Consider the following 18,213-nt stretch of genomic DNA (forward strand, 5'->3'; position numbering starts at 1 on the left):
TAGAACCATTTGAAGAACCATTTTTGGTTCCAGGTAGAACCCTTTTGGGTTCCATGTAGAACCCTTTCCACAGAGGGTTTGACCTGGAAGCCAATCGGGTTCCACTAACTTGAACCAAAAAGGGTTCTACCTGGAACCAATAAAGGTTCTCCTATGTGGACAGCCGAATAACCCTTTTTCTAAGAGTGAGAGGTGGAGGAGTTTATTGTTTTAATGTTTCTGACTGTTCCTCCAGCTGCTAGTAACCCAAACTGCAAGGTGGCCATCGTGATGTGCAAGAGCAGGTCAAATAATGATGAAAACAGGTAGTTTACACAGCCTTTGTCACAAACAATGTCCGGAGTCCGTTGGAATTTGGGGTACATATCTCTTAGTATCGTGGGGCGTATTTCTGTCATCAGAAATAGTTTGAGCATTCAGAAACAATAACCTACTGGTGAAAGTCATTTTTTGAATTGCTTATGTTCCACACTGTTTCTGTCTGCCTGGACTCAGACAGCCAACAATACTTTGTTTGTTGTTTGGTTTTGTATTCTGGGTACAAACCCCTGGGTCCTGTGTAGTTAGGAGCAAGTCACTCGTCTGATTGGGGTATAATTTGATATGTTTCAGTCCTGCTGGGAAGGTTCTATACAGAAGGGTGTGTGACTGAATACGTGCGTTTTCTTTCTCCAGCTAAGACCTCTAAGTGATTTATCGCCACTGGGCACACACTGGCTGAATCAACGAAGTGACGTTAAACCAACGTGGAATATACTTTGAACTGACGTCTGTGCCCAGTGGGTCTGCCTCTCTAAAACACCACCCACTCTTGTGGTATTCAAACTGCCATTTATGACTTTCCAAATTCAATACGCACTCCTCTCCCCCTGCCAACCAGCCTCCGCTGGCCTACAGCTCTCTATTTATGTCCAGTCCGAGATTTAGCCTTGAATGAAAACTAATGTGTTCCTGGCACCTGTGGAACAAGAACGTTTTTTTTCAGAGGGGGGGTTGAACTTGTCATAGGAAAAAGTTCTGTGGCTCAGAGACCTTGGTGTGGCTGTGAGGTCTATATTGTTTTAGCAGAGCAGTTGACAGAAGGTTCTCTTTCAGTCATTGAAGATGATGATGTGTAGAATGCTGTCTGTCTTTGCATTTCAGTGGTCCACAGTTAACTGCAAGGCTAAGATGTGGCCAGGATTTGCACATGAAAGAGAGAGAGAGAGAGAGAGAGAGCAAGACGGCAAGTTAGAAGGATATAAATTCTAAACTCCCCACAGTTCACATTTTCCCAATTTCTCCTCAGTACCAAATTTGTGTCCTAAATGGCACCCTATTCCCTATATAGTGCACTACTTTTGATCAGAGTCCTATGGGCCCTGGTCAAAAGTAGTGCATTATCCTATATTGGTAATAGTGTGCCATTTGAGAATTAGACCATGTGTCCCTTACCAGGGTTCAGACCTCTAATTAGCGTCTGTAATCAGAACTGCTTGTTCTCCTCCAGGTGGTCTGTTTCTCCTTCTCCTCTCTGGAAAGTAGAGGCAGGTTCCTAGCTCTCCCTTTCTCCCTCCGCCCAGTTACTGGAAAAGATGAATCGTCTCTGCCTAGGTGTGTTGCCTAAACAGTGCACAGCAAAATCCAGCGCCACCGCCTAGTAACCTTTGGAGATATACTTTTCTTCCAATACATAACAAAAAAAAAAGTTTGCACTACCATGTTTACTACGTTAAGCCAGCTGGCGTGAGACGCGGGAAGTGTATAGCAATGTTATCATCAGTTAACTGGATGTCTCAACCCCACCCATGTTTTCAGACATTACCAGACGGTAAGTCTCTCAGATTTTGGTTGCTACAGCAGCACAACTGAAAGACTCTTCCACACCTAGCTCCTGTTGGTAACCGCAGGACTGAAGAGAAAGTGAAAGGGAAAACGAGTGAGAAAATGAGAGGGAGAGAAAGAGGGGGAGAGAAAGAGGGGGAAGGAAGGAAGGAAGGAAGGAAGGAAGGAAGGAAGGAAGGAAGGAAGGAAGGAAGGAAGGAAGGAAGGAAGGAAGGAAGGAAGGAAGGAAGGAAGGAAGGAAGGAAGGAAGGAAGGAAGGAAGGAAGGCTCAATTAGTCCTGGGACAGAGTGCAGGCTGTAATCAAACCCATCTTTGCAAGGTGGTTTGGTCGACTCACTTCACCCTCTACCCCTCTGTAGCCGGTAGCTCATCACACACCAGCTCTTCAACTTAATATTTCATAGCCATAACGGCCGTTTCACCTCTCCCTTCTTCCTGGAAGTCTCTGGCTTATTAAGATTCAGAGCTTGCCATCTCCCTATACCACTACAGCTGCCCTCTCTCCTGTCCTGCTCTGCTCTCTTCTCCTCTGACAGCAGTGTCTGCCTCCCAGCCATCAACGACCTTGGCATCAGAGAAACGGAATGAAAGAAAGAGCTAACTTTAGCCACCGCTTGCTAAAAGTCAATGGAAGCGGTGGGCAGTGCTTGTCAGTGTGGCTGCTTAACCTCACAAGACAACAACAAAGCGCTGTGCATCATCGTGGATGGAGTGAGATTCATAATGGTTGTGGGCTATCGCAGCTGTACAAAGTCTGAGTGATAATACCAAGTTCAACTCTGGCTCAGCATCAGTAGCACCACACATCAGTCCCATCTCCATGTCTCTCAGATGTGTTGTTCAGCTGAAGTGCTGCTCCCTCACTTCTCTATGCCGGCAGCTTATTTTAATATGCAAGATCGATCTCTCCTGTTTATGAATATTCCCTTCTTAATAAATCTGTGGCTGTGTCCCAAATGGCACCCTATTCCCTATGTAGTGCACCAGTATTTTCCCGGCCCATGTTGAGGCATCAGAACAGGCATCAGGTCATATTCGGCAGTATTTCCTGTCTTTAATGTACTCCTATGGCAGAGTCTGGGCCAATAGCAGTGACTCAGCGTGAATCCTTCATTTTAGTGACAGCCAATGGGATTAACTCCTTTAATATGCCACCCTCTGAGTGCCAAATGGCATCATATTCCCTACATGGTAAACTACTTTTGACCAGGGCATAGGACTACTGTAGCATTAGGGCTCTGGTCTAAAGTAGTGCACAACATAGGGAATATGGTGCCATTTAGGATGCAGACACTGTCAGATCTGTCAGCATTGGAGCTGAGATAAACTTAATAGTGCTCAATACTCTACCGTGTCAAGTTTATCTTCAAATGTTTAGGATAGCAGCCCACCATTTAGCTAGCGCTAAGCTTGCGAAGGCACAGTGATTGGGAATTGAATAGTGCTCAATACCCTGGCATAGGCAACTTATCTATCTATTTACCAAATGTTTATGGTCACAAATTTGTGTTTAGCAGCACTAAGATGATGAAAAAAATGAAGTATTGAGTGTATGAAATTAGGATTACGTCATAGGAGTGAAGGCTCTCAGCTCTGTCAAGGCCGAGTAATATATGTTAAATGTTGTTGCATTTGGAACCACGGGATGTTTGAGTTGCTCAGCCAGTGCAGACACGCACAGCAACTGTATAACTAGAGAAACCATAATAAGTCATTATTAGAAAATATATTTGATAAAAATGTCATTTAAATTGAGGAAAACACGTTGCTTGGATAAACAGCTTTATTACTGACACCTAGAGGTCCAATTGAGTTACTGTCAAAAAAAACCGTTTCATGAGCATTTTATGAGCTGTGCATTGTGAGCGAGTGAGTCTGTATGTCTGTTGATCTGTCTGGCTATTTTGTCGTCTGTCTGAATGTCTCTCTACCTCTGAATGAATGTCTGATCTATTTGCTGTGCTGTGTATCTGTGTCCCAGGAGGTGGTGGCCCACTGGAAAGCAGAGTGTGGCCTGGCCATAGACTCGACTCTCCTGCTGACCCTGCATTCTGCTCACACCCTGGGTACGCTGGGCAGCAGGACCGCCAGGAAACAGCTAACACACACCTAATTAGCGGAACAAACCGTGTAATTGTCTCCCAAATTGTCATGTGACAGTACTAAATATACTGGTATATATATACTGGTGCCCGTGTATATAGACAAGACTCATTATGTATTATTACTTTTATTATTACATTTTGTACTTTTCTATTATTTCTCTATTTTCTTTCTCTCTGTATTGTTGGGAAGGGCCTGTAACTAAGCATTTCACTGTTAGTCTACGCCTGTTGTTTACAAAGCATGTGACGTATCCATTTTTTATTTCATTGATTTGATACTAAATGTAATATCGCCTAAAGACTGTGCCTGTTTTGAAACAAACCCCCTCGGTATGTAAATGTGTGTCTGAAACCGTCAGATAATGTCCATGAATTGTGAATATGAATTACAGCCTTCAGCTTCCTGCTTGGAAAGGTCAGTCTGATATGGCTCTCTCGTGTCACTTGTTTACTTGTCACCCGCATACACAGATACTTTCAGATCTGTCACACACACACACGCAGGCACGCACCAACGCATGCACTCTCTCTCACACACACACACACACACACACACACTAGGTTGTATTCCCAGCTAGCCTATCCCTATCTGAACTCGAAACCGAACCACAGAGCGAGTCAGAGTCATCCACAGTATCCCTATAATGGGACTCTATAATATGATTGACGTGTTATCAGCCTCTGGTGGCATGAGAGCTGCACTGAGGTACCCTGACAGGAGAGGTGAGGATAAGGTGAATGGAGGATAGAGGAGGTGGATGGATGATGGACCCGAGGGTAGATGAGTACATGGTTGCATCCCAAAAGGGCGCCCTATTCCGTACATGGTGCACTACTTTTGACCAGAGCCCCGTGGGTCCAGATCAAAAGTAGTGCACTATATAGGGAATAGGATGCCATTTGGGATGCACACCGTGAGTGAGGGAGCAAGGGAAGGGAATGGGCGGACAACGTCCGATCTAATAAGGGGGAGAAGGGAGACAACAGAGAGGGGGTATGTGTCAGAATAATTATGACAGCGTGACCGGTGTCTGAGGTCAGACGGACTGAGGCACTGCAGGAATACAGAACAGATCAGCTTTCCCCTCGGTTGTCGCTCACATCTATCATATCACATCTCCTCACTGCCATGATACTCTATGGTTGGACAAATAGTAGCTCTGGTCCAGGGGTTACGTGCAGTTCGCTGACACTGAGAAGGTTCAGCTTCAGGAATCTGCACGTAACGCCCTGGATCAGAGCTAGACAAGTAATGTAGTAGTTATTCTACTAATGTGATCAATGGAATGCGAGGAAACACATTGGCCTTTCCTGATGATAAGGTTTCAGTACCACGTACAGTCATCAGGAGTTGAAATAACTTGGAATAGCTGTGAGAATGGAACAGGAGTATAACCTGAAGCCTATTCACCACTGCGGGCGTGCGCATTTGAGTGTAAAGTCCAAGTGTGTGACTTATGTTTTTCTGTCACAACTATCCCGCCACTCCAATGCCTGTGTTCTATCAGACCTACGGCGTGGGAGATTTACCCACAATGCCGAGTCCTGCGGGGCTGTAAGTAGCGCTCGGCTCCACACCTGATGCCCTGCTGGTAGCTGTCACAGCAGCACACACACACCACCGTCAGTGTAAGGAGTTATGACAGAAGTGGTGTCCCGGAATACCTTGTTTCCTGGACACCACTCAGCCCCGGTGCTTTTTCGGAGAAACGGGAGACGTCCTCCAGGCACAAATACATCCCATGGGTGGATGATCAAAGCCCTAGACAACACTGAACGGTCCCCCAGCCAGGGTCATCCTGAGACCTGTATTCCCGATTCCCTATGCAGGGCTCTACGCTGACATTTTTTTACATGGAGCACATGTGCCCCTTAGTTGAAAAATGTAGGTGCACACAAAGAAATTTAGGAGCACAATGAAAATGTTTTGACCTATTAAAGCTCGAATCTTTCATTTTTCTAGGCGTACTGGTGCTCCTAAATTATACAATTCCAGGTAGCGAAATATGGTCTACTTGTAGGGCCCTGCTATGTAGTGCACCTATTCCCTATGTAGTGCACTTCTTTTGACCGGAACTCTGATGTCTGTCTCTCTCCCTATGTAGTGCACTTTGTAGGGAATAGCTTCCTCACTGCTACATCTTCACTTCCTGTTTCTCTCCGCGGGAGCTGGATACGGATAAATAACATTAATAATGTACAGAGAACAGTGAAAATGCTAAGTGGATATACATAATACATGAACTTATTATTTTGGCTTTGGCGCTATTAAGAGAATGTTTTCTCTTGTCTGAAAAGCAAAACAATGGTGACATCAATGCTTCTTCACGGGGCTTTGAAGGAGGGGACTGACATAAATCCTGCTGAGACTGAGGATGTCCAAATATGGATTCTGTAAAGGATGGCTGGATTAGGCTCGCTAATTTATTTAGGTAGCACAAACCTTGCTACCCCTGTTAATTTCCTAATAATTGTATTTTCCGTAGATCACCATGATTAAGGTGGTTGCTGCCAGGTTGGTGTGTAAGGTGGTGGACTGCACCATCCTTGAATATGGGCATGCGGGTGTATCTGGACACTTCCCCCTTCCTCTGAAAGTGTTCAGACCCCTTCACTTTTTCCTAATTTTGTTAAGTTACAGCCTTATTCTAAAATTGATTAAATAGTTTTTTCCCCTCATCAATCTACACATCATGACAAAGCAAAAACAGATTTTTTTTACATTTTTGCAAATGTATAAAACAAAAACTGAAATATCACTTTTACATAAGTATTCAGACCCTTTACTCAGTACTTTGTTGGAGCACCTTTTGCTGTGATTACAGCCTCAAGTCTTCTTGGGTATGACGCTACAAGCTTGGCACACCTGTATTTGGAGAGTTTCTCTCATTCTTCTCTGCAGATCCTCTCAAGCTCTGTCAGGTTGGATGGGGAGTGTTGCTGCACAGCTATTTTCAGGTCTCTCCAGAGATGTTCGATCGAGTTCAAGTCTGGGTGTACCTTCACCCCAGTCTGCGGTCCTGAGTGCTATGGAGCAGATTTTCATCAAGGATCTCTGTGCTTTGCTCCGTTCATCTTTCCCTCGATCCTGACTAGTCTCCCAGTCCCTGCCGCTGAAAAACATCCCTACAGCTTGATGCTGCCAACACCATGCTTCACCGTAGCGATGGTGCTATGTTTCCTCCAGATGTGACGTTTGGCTTTCAGGCCAAAGTGTTCAATCTTGGTTTCATCAGATCAGAGAATCTTGTTTCTTAAGCAGGCTGTCATGTGCCTCTTACTTAGGAGTGGCTTCTGTCTGGCCACTACCATAAAGGCCTGATTGGTGGAGTGCTTCTGGAAGGTTCTCCCATCTATACAGAGGAACTCTAGAGCTCTGTCAGAGTGACCATCAGGTTCTTGGTCACCTCCCTGACCGAGGCCCTTCTCCCCCGATTGCTCAGTATGGCCGGGTGGCCAGCTCTAGGAAGAGTCTTGGTGGTTACAAACTTCTTCCATTTAAGAATGACGGAGGCAACTGTGTTCTTGGGGACCTTCAATTCTGCATACATTTTTTGGTACCCTTGTGCCTCGACACAATCCTGTCTCGGAGCTCTATGACAATTCCTTCAACCTCATTGCTTGCTTATTGCTCTGACATGCACTGTCAACTTTGGTACCTTATATAGACAGGTGTGGGGCTTCAATTTAATTTACCACAGGTGGACACCAATCAAGTTGTAGAAACATCTCAAGGATGATCAATGAAAACAGGATGCACCTGAGCTCTATTTCGAGTCTCATAGCAAAGGGTCTGAATACTTATCTAAATTAGGTATTTCTGTTTTTTATTAAAAAAAATATGTACAAATATTATTCACTTTGTCATTATGGGGTATTGTGTATAGATTGCTGAGTTTTTTTGTTTTTAATACATTTTAGAATAAGGCTGTAACGAAACAATGTGGAAAAGTCAAGGGGTCTGAATACTTTCCGAAGGCACTAAGTAGCTTTCATTTAAGTAGTCTTATTTTTTTAACTGAGGTGACTGCTCTGTTGTTTTTCCAATCACGGATTGCCCCTTTAAACAACATTATTTTTGATAGATCAGATTGATTTTTAGAATCATTCAAAGCAAACTTGATCTATGTTCATTTAGCAATGAAACTGGGGAAATTTCCTCATGACATTGCCAGCGTTTGTTTTGATCCAGACCCTGACAGTCATTGCTGCGGCTGTGCCACACATTACCGTGTCACAAATGACCTGTCGTCTCGCCCGCTCACAGACAAACGCTGTCAGATGGAAAAATGCTTTCTCACAACGTCGACAGGCAGGCAGGCCGCTGAGCATCAGCCACACAGACAGTGACAGACCGGTAGCAGCTCAGGGATGCAAATGGGGACGCAGAATTGGGAAAACATAGGGAAATGGTTTTGCATATCAATTATCAATGTATTGAGTAGCCACGTTGAAGTGAGCTTTACTGAAAGGTGCGTCTTTCTAATGCAAACTACAGTCCTAGTTTGCATTTATTTGTCAGAAGACAAATTTAACTTTGATCTGACAGTAGGCTAATACGGCTCCTTTCTATCCTTAGGTATACTGATATTTTGTTCCAGTCTGTAGCTGGTGTAGATGTTACACTGAAGCTGGCATTTACCTCCTGCTAACATCTCTGTGTGTGTGTGTTAAATAAATATTAGATGACACTTACCCAGACACACTTGTCTAAATTGATGTGAAATAAATGCTATAACCCCCAGCCACATCCAGTGGTGGAAAAAGTACTAAATTGTCATACTTGAGTAAAAGTACAAGTAATTTCAAATGCCTTATATTAAACCAGACCGCACAATTGTATTTACATTTTTAATTGATGGATAGCCAGGGGCACAATGTACTTAATTATCAAAATTAAAAATATAAACCATTTCAAATTCTTATATTAAGCAAACCAGACGGCACAATTTTTATTTTGTAATGTTTTATTGACATATAGCCAGGGGCACTCTCCAACACACAGACATCATTTACAAACTAAGCATTTGTGTTTAGTGAGTCTGCCAGATCAGATGCAGTAGGGATGACCAGGGATGTTCTCTTGATAAGTGTGTGAATTTGACAATTTTCCTGCAAAATGTAACGAGTACTTTTGGGTGTCAAGGAAAATGTATGGAGTAAAAAGTACATTATTTTCTTTACGAATGTAGTGAAGTAAAAGTTGCCAAAAATATTAATAGTAAAGTAATGTACAGATAGCCCAAAAAACTACTTAAGTAGTACTTTAATGTATTTTTACTTAAGTACTTTACACCACTGCCCAAATGCCTTCATACCAGTACATTAGCATACTTTATATACTGTTACACATGCACTTATCACATAGTATTCCATACATAAGTTAAGGCCATGCAACCTGAGTTGAAACCTGTGTGAGATGCACAGTACAGTACATAAACAGATGCCTGTGCCATATATTTATGTGGTGGACACTTGATACGGTCACATTATATTGTTGTGTGGTGTCACAAAAACATGTTACGACTACACATATCAATATTCATTTTATATATCAATATTTTGCAAAGTCTTGCTAAGTGGATGGTCTCTACAGAAGGTGTAAACGGTACAGCCAAATGGTTACTTGCATCGTAGTGATATCAGAAATAGATAGTGTCAGTATTAATCAAATATACAGTATGTACAAGAACAATATCAATAACGATATCAGTGATAGACGAGGTAGTTATATGCATACAATCAGGGGTAAAGTGGCTGAGCAGCAGAGAGAGAAATGTTAGGAGAGAGTCATTTGAATAGAGGCACTGCAGATAGTGCTGATGAATGGTCCGTCCTAACCATGCATGAACAAGGGAATCTATATTTGGAGAGCCTGTTTCTGTCCTTGACTTTGGTGCAGGGCATGTGATGTCCAAAGCCTCTTTGTCTCAAAACTCCCTTATCTTCTCAAAAAGATAAGTTTGTCTAGCTGTGTCTAGTCCAGTTGGTGCTTTTACAGGCAGACCATTTACGGGAGGAAGGATGTCAGCGTGGCGCAGCAGCTGAAACCTGGTTCCGACTGAGTCCGAACGCTCCTTGGCGACAACAACATCAGGCTCCAGATCATCGAAGCTGTAAAACAGGAAATATTTGGTGTATATCTATCTATCCATCTATGTCCTTAATCAATATAAAGGAGTAAATATTGCTTCCTTGTTGAGCAAAATCAAAGCTGTAATGCATCTTGATGTCTTTGCTTGCTGGTTCAGTAGTGGCCCCCAGAAACAACTGCAGGTCTTGATACATGGTCTTGCAGTCAGCAACCATCTTCTGGTAGACAGACCGCTCACTCTGAACAAGCAGGAGATGCTGCTCTTGCCTCTTCAGCTTGGCTGACTTAACAGCTTCTGGCAGATTGGCAGATCTGAAGACGTGATAGTTGTTCCTCTGGCACTGCCAGCACAGGTCTGTCCTCGGCTTAGTGCTTAAGATGTGGGGCAGCAATTTTCTCCACAGATTCCTGAAGGAAGTCAGCCCGACTACTCGTACCTCTGGAAAATACAGAAAAAATGTGAGATCAATAAATGTAGTGCCAATCATGTTGGAGGTCAATTAAATAATAAAAATGTGTTTATGCTTTACATACCAAGTGTTGTCATTGATTCCTTGTAGAGACGCCACGCTACTGCTTTTGTCACATGGGATGGCAGCAGCTTTCCAAAGTGTCTGTGTCCTGGTAATACTATTGCATTAACCTCTGCGTAGTTGTTGATGAAGTTTCCCACTCGCAGCAAGTCCTTATGCTTCAGGTGTAACCAGCACGCTTTAATTTGGGGTCTTTTGTTTAGACATGTAACGTTAGCTAGCCTGTTAGGGCTAGGGGGCAGCATTTGCACGTCTGGATAAAAAAATGTACCCGATTTAATCTGGTTACTAATCCTACCCAGTAACTAGAATATGCATATACTTATTATATATGGATAGAAAACACCCTAAAGTTTCTAAAACTGTTTGAATGGTGTCTGTGAGTATAACAGAACTCATTTGGCAGGCAAAACCCTGAGACATTTTCTGACAGGAAGTGGATACCTGATGTGTTGTATTACCTTTAAACCTATCCCATTGAAAAACACAGGGGCTGAGGAATATTTTGGCACTTCCTATTGCTTCCACTAGATGTCACCAGCCTTTAAAAAGTGTTTTGAGTCTTCTGGAGGGAGATCTGACCGAACAAGAGCCATGGAACGATGATGTCCCATTAGACACCTGGCACGCGAGTTCATGTTGGGTACCCTCGTTCCAATACGTTATAAAAGAGTATGCATTCGTCCACCTTGAATATTATTCATGTTCTGGTTAAAAAAGGCCCTAATGATTTATGCTATACAACGTTTGACATGTTTGAACGAACGTAAATATATTTTTTCCCCTCGTTCATGACGAGAAGTCCGGCTGGCTTAGATCATGTGCTAACAAGACGGAGATTTTTGGACATAAATGATGAGCTTTTTTGAACAAAACTACATTCGTTATGGACCTGTGATACCTGGAAGTGACATCTGATGAAGAGAATCAAAGGTAATGGATTATTTACATAGTATTTTCGATTTTAGATCTCCCCAACATGACGTCTAGTCTGTATCGCAACGCGTATTTTTCTGGGCGCAGTGCTCAGATTATTGCAAAGTGTGATTTCCCAGTAAGGTTATTTTTAAATCTGGCAAGTTGATTGCGTTCAAGAGATGTAAATCTATAATTCTTTAAATGACAATATAATATTTTACCAATGTTTTCTAATTTTAATTATTTAATTTGTGACGCTGACTTGACTGCCGGTTATTGGAGGGAAACGATTTCCTCAACATCAATGCCATAGTAAAACGCTGTTTTTGGATATAAATATGAACTTGATAGAACTAAAAATGCATGCATTGTCTAACATAATGTCCTAGGAGTGTCATCTGATGGAGATTGTAAAAGGTTAGTGCATCATTTTAGCTGGTTTTATGGTTTTGGTGACCCTGTCTTTGACTTGACAAAACATTACACACAACTCTTGTAAATGTACTGTCCTAACATACTCTAAATTTATGCTTCCGCCGTAAAACCTTTTTGAAATCGTAAAACGTGGTTAGATTAAGGAGATGTTTATCTTTCAAAGGGTGTAAAATAGTTGTATGTTTGAAAAATTTGAATTTTTACATTTATTTGGATTCAAACTTGCCGCTTTTGAAATGCACCTGCTGTTGATGGAGTGCACCACGGGTGGCACGCTAGCGTCCCACCTAGCCCATAGAGGCTAGATAAAAAATGAACTAAAATCCCAATCCATAGAGTAACGTTAGCGAGCCAGCCATCTAACCTCCGCTAACGTTAGCTTGCTAACAGCAAGCTTTAACTTGGGGTCTTTTGTTTAGATATGTAAGGTTTTTACCTAAATCAGAGATTTCCTCATCGTCTGATTCATTTTCAGAGCCAGAGAGAGTCCGCATGGCACAATCGTCCTCCAGAAAGTAGTCCATCACAACTTTTTCCCACCGACCTTTGTCGATTGCGCCTGATAAATTCAGGGCAGCAATGTTATTGAGAGCAGTAGCAACATATTTGCAGTTCTCCATGGCTAACATTATATCTCTCAAAAAAATTGCAGTAGAAAGGATTATCTATGCATTATGAGCAGCTCATTTTATAGACACAATGCAACACCGCAGAACAATCCAAACTCATCTCTTGGCATGTCCAGCCCACTCATTATCTCAGCCAATCATGGCTAGCGGGAAGGTTGCTGACTTTCTCCGTGGCTAAACCAACTATGCCCGTAATTTAACAATTTTATTATTTACAGATGACATACAAGTTTGATATTAAGGCACATGAATGTTCACATGTTCGAGAAGGCATTTTCAAAAGGGTCTTCTGTGAAGTTGTGACTTGCGACATATGCCTAGTTTCCTGAATCGGGTCATACATTTGGCAGGAGGTTAGGAAGTGCATCCCAGTTTCCACTTCCTTTTGTGGGCAGTGTGCACATAGCCTGTCTTCTCTTGGGAGCCAGGTCTGCCTTCGGTGGCCTTTCTCAATAGCAAGGCTATGCTCACTGAGTCTGTACATAGTCAAAGATTTCCTTAATTTTGAGTCAGTCACAGTAGTCAGGTATTCTGCCACTGTGTACTCTCTGTTTAGGGCCAAATACCCTCTCTCTCTCTCTCTCTCTCTCTCTCTCTCTCTCTCTCTGTGTGAGGTCTTAAACCATACACTATTTTATTGCCTATTAGGAGGACGGTTTTGTGGTCCGTGTCAGACTTTTCATACCCAAACCACGTCCATGCGACCAAAGTAGCCCCTCTTTTAGGTACGGTCTCCGTGATCTGTGTCGCGTTCACTCTCCTCCATGTTTGTTTGGAAAAATATTGCTGTAAAGAGGGTGATTTGCGACACAACGAAATAAATGATTGAGCATAATATGAAACGATAGACGTTTTTCTATCGTTACACGATATATATCGTCATATCGCCCAGCCCTACCACTAAGCAAGGGGCACCACCAAGCAAGCGGCACTATGAAGACCAAGGAGCTCTCCAAACAGGTCAGGGGTAAAGTTGTGGAGAAGTACAGATCAGGGTTGGGTTATAAAAAAATATCAGAAACTTTGAACATCCCAAGGAGGATTAAATCCATTATTAAAAAATGTAAAGAATATGGCACCACAACAAACCTGCCAAGAGAGGGCCGCCCACCAAAACTCACGGACCAGGCAAGGAGGGCATTAATCAGAGAGGCAACAAAGAGACCAAAGATAACCCTGAAGGAGCTGCAAAGCTCCACAGTGGAGATTGGAGTATGTGTCCATAGGACCACTTTAAGCCGTACACTCCATAGAGCTGGGCTTTACGGAAGAGTGGCCAGAAAAAAGCCATTGCTGAAATAAAAGAAATGAGCAAACACGTTTGGTGTTCGCCAAAAGGCATGTGGGAGACTCCCCAAACATATGGAAGGAGGTACTCTGGTCAGATGAGACTAAAATGTAGCTTTTTGTCCATCAAGGAAAACGCTATGTCTGGCGAAAACCATCCATGATGCTGCCACCACCATGCTGTGGGGATGTTTTTCATCAGCAGGGACTGGGAAACTGGTCAGAATTGAAGGAATGATGGATGGCGCTAAATACAGGGAAATTCTTGAGGGAAACCTGTTTCAGTCTTCCAGAGATTTGAGACTGGGAGGAGTTTCACCTTCCAGCAGGACAATGACCCTAAGCACTCTGCTAAAGCAACACTCGAGCGGTTTAAGGGGAAACATTTAAATGTCTTGGAATGGCCTAGTCAAAGCCCAGACCTCAATCAAATGAGAATCTGTGATATGACTTAAAGATTGCTGTACACCAGCGGAACCCATCCAACTTGAAGGAGCTGGAGCAGTTTTGCCTTGAAGAATGGGCAAAAATCCCAATGGCTCGATGTGCCAAGCTTAGAGACTTACCCCAAGAGACTTGCAGCTGTAATTTCTGGTGGCTCTACATAGTATTGACTTTGGGGGGTGAATAGTTATGCATGCTCAAGTTTTCAGTTTTTTTGTCTTATTTGTTGTTTGTTTCACAATAAAAAAATATTTTGCATCTTCAAAGTGATAGGCATGTTTTGTAAATCAAATGATACAAACCCCCGAAAAAATCTATTTTAATTCCAGGTTGTAAGGCAACAAAATAGAAAAAAATGCCAAGGGGGTGAATACTTTCGCAAGCCACTGTAGATCTTCAAATCAAGATTTATTTATACAGCACATTTCAGACATGGAGTGCAACACAATGTGCTTCACAGGAAAAAACAACTAAAAAACTATGAAAATGAAGATATTTAGTACACAACAACATAAGATGAAAACAAAAGGACAAAAACTGAACGACTAAAAAGCTAACGAAAAGCTAAGCTAAAAATATGCGAAGTTGTGAGTCATCCAAGTATTTAAATCACTGACACAGTCTAATAATTTATCCGGGGAGCTAAAATCCTCTGGTGACACACAGTAATGTAAAGTTGCTTATCGTCTGCGTAGCAGTGCAAATCAATGCTGTGCTTTCTGATAACACTGCCAAGGAGTAACATGGTAAACTGAACAGTACCAGACCCAAAATCTAACCTTCTGGAACGCCACATTATATGTATTTTCTCTGAGTTATGTTCACCAATGGTGACAGAAAACTCTCAAATGATTAAATAGGTCCTAAACCAATTTAGAACTGGACCGGAGAGGCCAACCCACCTCTCCAGTCTGTCCAGAAGGACATCATGGTCAACAGTGTCGAATGCAGCACTTCAATCCAAGAGTACAAGGACATAGAGCTGTTTGGCATCTGTGTTGGCTGTAAGATCATTTACCACTTTAACTAAGGCTGTCTCTGTGATGTGGTGGGAACGAAAATCAGATTGGAATTTTTCTAAAATACAGTTGGCATTTAAAAAATAATTTCATTGCTAAGAATCTAGATGACTTTTCTTCAGAAGGGTTTTCACCATACCAGTTTTTAGTGTAGTGGGGAAAGTGCAGGGAGTGATTAACAATAGCTTTCACTTCTTCAGATATACAATTAAAAACTGTTTTGAAGAAAATGGTGGGGATAGGATTGAGAAGGATTAAATTGAGGTATCACTTTCCTGAGCATGTCTGTGTCAACCAGTGAAAATACATCCATAGTGCCTTTGCGTGGTAGGCTAGAGCACAAATCATCAAACTTCTCAACAGGTCTTGCTTGACTGATACCCAACCTCATCCTATCTCTGAAATATGCCACAAACTCATCACATTTAGATTCACATACATTTGATGGGGTAGGATTTATCAGGCCAGCAATGGTCAAGAAGGGAACTCTCTAATTATTCTGATTAGCAGTGATCAAGTTAGAAAAATGAGCCCGTCTGGCATTTCTAATTGCCTTGTCATAAATGCCAAGTTGCTCTCTCAGAATATCATAATGGAACTGCAAGTTTGACTTTCTCCACTTCCGCTCTGCCTTTCTGCAATCATCTTTAATTGATTACTTTCCTCACTCATCCAAAGGGGCTATGCTTTTGGATTTGGCATTTTTCAACTTTACTGGAGCAATGCCATCAATGGCTGCCCTTAATTTGCTGTTAAAGTTGTCAACTAAATCATTCTGCACATTAGGTGTTCACTCCACTCCAGTGTGTCTCCATGGCAGCCATTACAGCCTTTTTCAACTGTACAGAGATAGTATAGTGAGATTAACTATACAGTAAGACTTACATATCTAAAACATGATCATGATTAAGGGTTACCTTTACATTCCTAGCGTGCTCTCTGTAACGCTTCAGCGGTACAGATTGAACAGAGCCATAACTCTTGCTCTGCCTTAATGTGATTGTGGGAGGAATAATGTATTATGATGTGAAGATCTGTCCGAACAGTGTTGTGTCTGCTGGACTACAGACGATGCTAACGAAATGGGTATCTCATGTTTGTTGGTTAAATAAAAACGTAAGAATTGTACCCGCTTTTTCAAACTGGTCTCAATTTTGATCTTGAAACACTGTTCATCTGGTGACCGGGGATCAGCCTGCAGGCGCCCAGCCCGCCACAAGGAGTCGCTAGAGTGCGATGAGCCAAGTAAAGCACCCCCGGACAAACCCTCCCCTAACCCGGGCGACGCTGGGCTAATTGTGCGTCGTCCTATGGGACTGTGGCACAGCCCAGGCATGAACCCAGGTCTGTAGTAACGCCTCTAGCGCTACGATACAGTGCCTTAGACCACTCTGCCACTCGGGAGGCCCAAATTGAGTAATTTTATAAGCATTAAGAATGATGTATGCCTTAATATGCTGTAACTCATAAAATATGCTTTTTTCACAATACAAATGTTTATGTATTTAATTACCTTGTGGCTATAGTGCCAGGGATTGACTGAAACAACTCCTCCTGAGACTGAGGCTGTCCTAATATAGACCCCGTAGACTTGGACCTCACCTTGGATCCTTGTTGATACAGTATGGCCCTGGAATAAACAAGCCTCCATTCTGACAGTACGTTCACAGAGTAGTTTTTCTGGGCAGAGAAAAACAGAGTAATTTTTCCATGTACTAAATAGTATTTTTTTCCTCGTCAATGTACACACAATACCCCATAAAGACAAAGCAAAAACATGTTTTTAGACATTTTAAATGTATTAAACGAAAATATTACATTTACATACAGTACCAGTCAAAAGTTTGGACACACTTACTCATTCAAGTTAATATGTAGAAAATAGTAAAAATAAAGAAAAATCCTTGAATGATTAGGTGTGTCCAAACTATTGACTGGTACTGTAAGTATTCAGACCCTTTACTCAATACTTTGTTGAAGCACCTTCTGCAGCGATTACAGCCTCAAGTCTTCTTGAGTATGATGCTTGGCACACCTGTATTTGGGGAGTTTCTCCCATTCTTCTCTGCAGATCCTCTCAAGCTCTGTCAGGTTGGATGGGGAGCGTTGCTGCACAGCTATTTTCAGGTCTTGCCAGAGATGTTCGATCGGGTTCAAGTCCAGGCTCTGGCATGGTCCACTCAAGGACATTCAGAGACTTGTCCCGAAGCCACTCCTGCGTTGTCTTGGCTGTGTACTTAGGGTCGTTGTCCTGTTGGAAGGTGAACCTTCACCCCAGTCTGAGGTCCTGAGCACTCTGGAGCAGGTTTTCATCAAGGATCTAGGTACTTTTCTCCATTCATCTTTGCCTCGATCCTGACTAGTCTCCCAGTCCCTGCCGCTGAAAAACATCCCCACAGAATGATGCTGCCACCACCATGCTTCACCTTAGGGATGGTGCCAGGTTTCCTTCAGACATGACCCTTGGCATTCAGGCCAAAGTGTTCAATCTTGGTCTCATCAGACCAGAGAATATTGTTTCTCATGATCTGAGAGTCTTTAGGTGCCTTGTGCCAAACTCCAAGCCGGCTGTCATGTGCCTTTTACTGAGGAGTGGCTTCTGTCTGGCCACTCTACCATTAAGGCCTGATTGGTGGAGTGCTACAGAGATGGTTGTCCTTCTGGAAGGTTCTCCCATCTCCACAGAGGACCTCTAGAACTTTGTCAGAGTGACCATCGGGATCTTGGTCACCTCATTGACCAAGGCCCTTCTTTCCCGATTGCTCAATTTGGACAGGCGGCCAACACTAGGAAGAGTCTTGGTGGTTTTAAACTTTTTCCATTTTAGAATGATGAAGACCACTGTGTTCTTGGGGACCTTCAATGCTGCTGAAATGTTTTGGTTCCCTTCCCCAGATCTGTGCCTTGACACAATCCAGTCTTGG

General features: G+C 42.7%; 1 protein-coding gene across 2 annotated transcripts in view; it reads left to right on the forward strand.

The window, feature by feature from the left end:
- acad11 (acyl-CoA dehydrogenase family, member 11) overlaps nt 1-4,362 on the forward strand; it is a 42,993-nt gene extending 38,631 nt beyond the window's left edge. For both annotated transcript variants that reach the window (XM_014180718.2, XM_014180721.2), the window contains one exon: nt 3,807-4,362. In XM_014180718.2, coding sequence (XP_014036193.1) covers nt 3,807-3,849 — 43 coding nt within the window. In that variant the 3' untranslated portion in view covers nt 3,850-4,362. The remainder of the gene's footprint in view (nt 1-3,806) is intronic.
- The last annotated feature ends 13,851 nt before the right edge of the window (nt 4,363-18,213 follow it).

This window comes from Salmo salar, chromosome ssa29 (genome assembly GCF_905237065.1).
Source record: "Salmo salar chromosome ssa29, Ssal_v3.1, whole genome shotgun sequence".
Classification (NCBI taxonomy): Eukaryota; Metazoa; Chordata; class Actinopteri; order Salmoniformes; family Salmonidae; genus Salmo; species Salmo salar.